The sequence below is a fragment of the Castor canadensis genome, chromosome 5 (assembly GCF_047511655.1).
Source record: "Castor canadensis chromosome 5, mCasCan1.hap1v2, whole genome shotgun sequence".
Classification (NCBI taxonomy): domain Eukaryota; kingdom Metazoa; phylum Chordata; class Mammalia; order Rodentia; family Castoridae; genus Castor; species Castor canadensis.
In genome coordinates this window covers 181,073,483-181,079,482 of record NC_133390.1, presented here as the reverse complement: position 1 = coordinate 181,079,482, position 6,000 = coordinate 181,073,483, and the positions used below count along the sequence as shown (strand labels likewise).

The following is a 6,000-nucleotide window of genomic DNA, read 5'->3' as shown; positions in this document are numbered from 1 at the left end:
CAGGGGCTTCTTGTTCTCCTCACAGAGGATCTGGCCCAGGTGCCCTCTGGCCCTCAAGGGCTGACAGTGTTGAATTTGGGGGCAGTAGGGACTGAGCTGAGGGGTCCTTGCTTGAGGCTCTATGGAACTGGCTGCTTCTGGGCCTGGCTGGGGATTTCCAGGGCTCCCCAGTGGTTCTGCTAACCACCTCATTAGAGAACTAACAGAATGAGAACTGGCAAGTCTCATATCCAAGGAGTGGAGGCCCAAATGATGGAATGGGAGGCCCTGAGGAGGCTGAGTGTGTGCACATATATGTGTATGACGTGTACATTGTGTGCACGAGTGTGTGCTTCTCGCCCTGTGGAACAGGTGCTGATGGCCTCCTTTGGCCACCTCTGTCTACCTCCCGTCCCTTCCTCTGACTGGGGCTCCTGCCTTCCCTTGACATCATTCCTTTCATAAATTCAGCCTGGACATGGTTTCCATGGTGTCCTGATAAAAACTGGAATTCAAACCATAATTGCAGGGAGTGGTGAGGTGTGGAAGGGGGGGGGGCGCTGTGCAGACACGGCAAGCTCAGGCTGTGTTTTCTTCTTTAAAGTGTATTTAGAACATGTAGAATTCTCTCCCAAGTCCTGCCCCGCTGTCTAGCAATGGTGACAGCAATGGAGCCAGAGGACTCCTCCGTCCAGGTCCTGAAACAAGTACCATGGCCTGGAATTCCATTAGAGTTTCATTCCTTTGAGGTTCTTGTCTACGTGCCTCTCAGATTAGTGTGTTGCCCCTGGGAGTGAATGGGAGTGGAAGGACGTCCTTGCTGGTCAGGAAGGGGGCTGTGAGTCAGCACAAGGAGGCCAGGCCCCAAGGAGCACTGGTCAGCAGCTGTGAATGAGCAAGTGGGATCACCTGGAGGTTTCTGTGCTTTAGGGAGTGGCTGACTTTGCTGGTGCAGTGTTAAGGGTGCAGATTCCAGGCCCTGGGATTGCTGGCTGCATGGGACCCAATGGCCTGGGGGTGTCGTGTCAGCAGTCTTGGTGGTTCTGCCCGCTGAGGATCCTGGGAGTCAGCAGAGGAATCGTGAAGCCTCATTCTGGTAGACCTGTCTTTGTACCGTGGAGGAAAGCACTAGATTATAGACAGGGCCCTGCCTCTACCTGTTGACCTGGGCTGGGCTGGGAGCAGGGGACCCACTGTGGTAGAAAGAGGCAGAGGTTGGGGCAGAAAAGCGGATGAGGTGGGGCATAGCCCAATCTGCTTCTCCTGTAGGTGAGTGTCCTGTCCACCTGCTTCCCCTGGGGAGCTGGGCAGGGCAGCTCTGGAGCTAACGGCACTGGGTCTTTAGCTCATTTAAATCTGGCATGTGCACGAGTGTGTAATGTGTGCATGTGCACGTGTGTGTATGACCACCACACCACTGGACACTTACGCCAGTGAACATTCCCCTTGTGTCCCCAGGCACACACAGTCCCATGGCCCCTGTGTTGCCCACCCTTGGGAGCTGACTTCTCTCTCCTCCATGGAGCAGGGCTGATGAAGAACTGGAAGGTCGAAAGGAGGGGACGACTGACCAGCTGGGTCTTTGTGGTGTGTGAACATGTGAACGTGAACAGAAGACCCCATATTGCATGGCAGGCAGCAGAGCAAGGGTCAGGGAGAAACAGAAAAGCCAGGCAGGCTGGGAGTTGGGGTACTCTGGGAGACAGGGAGGCTGGTCTCCTTTGCTGTCCTAGAAGTGGGACAGAAAAGTGTTTTCTTCCCCTTCTCCTTCCCCTATCTTCCTCCTCCTCCACCTCCTCCTCTTCTTCTCCATCTCCTCCTCCTCCTCTTCCTCCTCATCCTCCCTCTCCTTCTTCTTGTACCACCCTACTTGGAGTGGGCAACTCAGCCCACAGTTTCTGCTCAAATGTCTCCTTGGCTGTGCAGCATTGCCCTGTCCTCCTGGTCTTGCATGTAGACAGCTAACTTTGTGGAGAATTATATTGTATAAACCCCAAAAATTTTATTTTAAAAAGTTTAACCAGAGTTTAAAAACAGCTATTGGCCCATGGAGAGATTTCTGCTGAGGAGAGGGCTGAGGCTGAGCAGTAGGTGCGGAAGGAGGTGGAGGCCTCTCGGCTCACTAGGGAGGTCAGGGGTCCCCAGCCTTTGGGAGGCGTGACTAATGCTCAAGTGTTTGGAAGAAGCCAGGTGGCGGGCTGACTGCTGCATCACCCGGTCTAAATGGGTGAGTGAATAAGTGAATGGATGGGTGTACGCAGGCCCTTAACACAAGAGTCCAAATTGGGGGTCCACAATCTTCTTTATTGAGGGGTACGGGAGGTTTGGTTTTCCACTGCAGTATGGCAGGGAGGGGGGCATTGTGAGGAATGTTTAAAGCACACAATGGGTTTAGATATCACCACCGGGCTCGCAGGACTCTGGACCCCATGACTGCATGTGTCTGTGGTACTCGGGGCAGCCTCCAGACTTATTTCCATCATGACCTGGCCAAGAACTGAGGACACCGAGTCAGTGCCTGGGCACGTCTGGTGGTGCATGGACACGAGTCTCTACCTGTATCATGTACATGGACAGGAGCAAAAAGACAACAGTACAACAGTGAAGCAGACTTCAGGTTCAGCTTAGACCCTCCTGCAGACCATGCCATGGTGTCTACAGAGGCCTGGGTGGTTGGGTGTTGGCTCTGTCCCCTTTCCAGGCTGTGTCCTCCAGGACAGTCATAGCCAGCTGAGACGGGGGACAGCCATGCTGTTTCTAGTTAAATTGGCTTAATTTTGTTTTTCTTTTTCAGTACTGGGGATTGAGCGCAGGGTTTCATGCATGATAGGCAAGTGCTCCACTAGTTGATTCACTGTGATGTTTCATAAATGGGTAAACTGAGGCTTAGAGGAATCATGGTGTGCCCATGGTCTCAGGAGGTGGGGGCTGGGGCTGGATTGTCTGACCCTGAGTCCAATTCCTTTTTTAAAGGCCTGGGGTCTGTGCCCAACTTTGGGGTCTCTAAGCCCTCCTGTTGAACAGGGTGGCCCCACGCTAACTTTTGACCTATAGGGCTAGGCAGTGCTCTCCTGCCTAGAGCAGACCCCACTGGGGAGCTCTGAGTGAAGAAGACCCCCTCTGGGCTGGCCACATCTCTCTGGGGTCAGCAAATTGTCCTAATGTCCTAAGGTGGCCCAAATGGTCAGGTTGCTGGCAGGGGGATTTTGTGGGTTCGTGTCGCACAGCAGGTCATAACACAGTGGCCAGGTCTAGGGTGGCCACCAACACCTGGCCTTCAATTCATGCCTTTGCAGTCCAGAGGGAGCAGTGCTGGCCCTGGACCAGGACTGCTCCTCTCTTGTGTCTTGAGGCAATTCTGCCCTTGCAAGTCAGCTGCCCATATCCCCCCTCTTGCCTCCTGGACAGTAAAACCTACTTTGAAAAAAGCCAAGTTTTACTCTCCGACCCTTCTGCTGCTCCTGCCCAGCTGTCCACGGCTTGTTCTGGGACCAGTCTCCTCTGTTCAAGCAACCTTCTCAGCAGGGAGCCAGTCCCGTCCTGTCCTGTGTGGAGACAGTTCCTAGAGACCAAGGGTGCTTGCTTTTCTGGGCACCTGGAGTCTGGGCCAGGGCTGCTACTCAGCAGCTGATGACAAATGAGTGAAAGTCTCAGCCTAGGGCTGCAGTTAAGCTGGGGTACATGGATGCTTGTTTCCCTCCTTACCTGTGACACAAGTCCTGGGCACTTGGCATCTTGCTTGGGAATCTGGCACTGTCACCCCCAGCCATGTCCCCCCTTCTCAGAGTCCTACCCTGTGTGAGAGACCCAGGAATTCACTGGTCCTGGCAAAGACTGCCTGAGTGAGGCCAGGTACTGCTGATCTGTAATCCCCATGTGGACCTGAGAAGCAGAGGTCTGAGCACCTCCACACAGTGGCCCTGCAGGGCCTCCCAAGGCTTGCTCTGGGTGAGGACAGCCAGGAGTGGAAGAAGGCCCAGCTCTGGACAATTCCAGGCCAGTCCCCTTTTGTCTTTTGTGGGCATGTCAGAGTGGGGAAGATGGACCCCCTTACCCCCTGCCATGGATCCCAGGCCTGAAGGAGAGTGTTGGGGCCTTCTTTGGGTCACCCTGGGAGGGGTGGCCTGATGGCCTGCCAGGGATGGGTTTAGACGTGAGGCCCAGAGCCATGAAGGTCACTAGACCTGGCTGAGGCTGAACTTGCCCATGAGCTAGACCAGAGGTTGTGAGGGAGGTGGGGATGGGGCCTGGGGGCACTGAGTCCTCTCCTCAGTCACTGGTGATCAGGACAGCTGTGGCCCTGCTGGCAGGGCTGGTCAGGGTAACAATAGCCCAGCTGCCCAAGGGTCCAGCCTGAACACTGCTTTCATTTCCTCTCTGTAAAACGTTCATTAGTCTGGGAACAAAGGCAGCCACCTTTGCCGAGCATTAGCTTGTCCCTGTTAAAGGCCCTTTTGGGATCTGGGAGAGGAGCAGTCTTTTTCTGGCTTTTGAGGGGGAGAAGGGGGAAAGGAAGAAGAGAGGAGAAGCGATTGGAGGGAGAAGCTGAAACGAAACAGCCTCTGGGCTGAGGGCATGGCCTTGGCTTCGTTTGCACAGCCAGTGGCCACGGCTGAGCCATCGAGGCTCAGGTGTGGCTGTCGCCCTGACAATCAGGGCGAGGCCGACTGGCCCACCGGCCGGCCTCCTGGGGCCCTAGTACAGCGTCTCCCGGGTGGCGCTGCTGGAGAAGGCATGGTTGCTGGACATGCTGTTAGGCTTCCGTGAGAAAGCTGGCCTCCTTCTTCTGCGCCGCCACTCGGGGCACAGGCAGGTCAGCGTGGACAGGAAGATCTGGCGGAAGCTGGCGGAGACGAGGTTGTAGAGGATGGGGTTGATGGTGGAACTGATGTAGAAGAGGGCGTTGGTCAGCAGGTAGAAATAGTGGTAGAAGTCGTACAGGAATCTGGGGGAGGAGAGATACTCAGATCCCAGCAGCCCCCAGGACCCGCGGGGACCCAGTCAGAGGCCACAGAGGCCAGCTGTGGCCAGCGGCAGCATGGTGCTTGGGTTACCAGCGCACTCCCTGGGGCTTTTCTCCATGGAGCTATTTGGTAACAAACCCGGGGCTGGCTCTGTCGTACTCCCGCCTCAACTGTGTCTCTTCAGACAGGGCAGCATGGCCTCTGTCTTTGTCCCAGTCCACCTCTCCCTCAGCCCACACGGACTGCCCTGCAGAGGCCTGGGCCCGATTCTAACACCTTAGGGCGGCAGAGCCTGGCTGGTCCCTGGCTGAGCCACACAATCGGGCAGGAGCCTCGGCGGTCCTGGTGGTTGTGCACACTTGCCTCCACCCGCAGTGGTCTCCCTCACCTGGCAGCCCCTAGAACTGGCACCAAGTTCCTAGCGGTTTCCCAGCTGGGGAGTTAAGTGCCGGCCTCCCCCTGACTTTGCCCATGTGGCTTTTCCCTTTGTTGACTTTGCTGTGACAAATCGCAGGCCTGAGTGTGACGCTGCCTCAGGTGACTGTGACGAGGACAGCTCCCCGTGCGTGAGGAATCCCTGCTCAGGCCCTGGGGATCCAGTGCCTTGTCTGCTCTCACCTTGTCCCCCCACTACCTTCTCTGTCCAGAGAGCTTCGCTGGGGTTGAGGGCCACTGTAGGGCTCAGCAACCTCCCCTTTCCCCACAGAAGCCCCCTGCTGGGTGGTGCCACCCAGGGACCAGAACTCACGGAGTCCACTGCTCATCCGAGATGTAGCAGAACATGAGGCGTCGCACATGGTAGGGCAGCCAGCAGACCACAAAGGCGATGACCACGGCACCTGAGAGACAGAGATAGAGAGATGCGGGCACTCGGGGAGACATTAGGAGTTCAGGGGTTGGAAGACCATCAACCCTTTTCAAGATGGGGTCTCGTGAACCACTTGCTCGGGCTGGAGCAGTGAATAGGCTCAAAGACGTCCAGCCAGGGGGCACCTTCCTGCCCCTCCTGTGCTGCCCAGAGAGAAGATGGACAGCTACCTGCTGAGAGCCCCAGGGC

General features: G+C 56.2%; 1 protein-coding gene across 1 annotated transcript in view; it reads right to left on the bottom strand.

The window, feature by feature from the left end:
- Positions 1-2,273: 2,273 nt before the first annotated feature.
- Ntsr1 (neurotensin receptor 1) overlaps positions 2,274-6,000 on the bottom strand; it is a 48,579-nt gene continuing 44,852 nt past the window's right edge. The window contains exons 3-4 of the mRNA XM_020173765.2: positions 5,692-5,782; positions 2,274-4,924 (exon numbers count right to left, since the gene is read on the bottom strand). Of these exons, the coding sequence (XP_020029354.2) occupies positions 4,675-4,924; positions 5,692-5,782 (341 nt within the window). The 3' untranslated portion in view covers positions 2,274-4,674. The remainder of the gene's footprint in view (positions 4,925-5,691; positions 5,783-6,000) is intronic.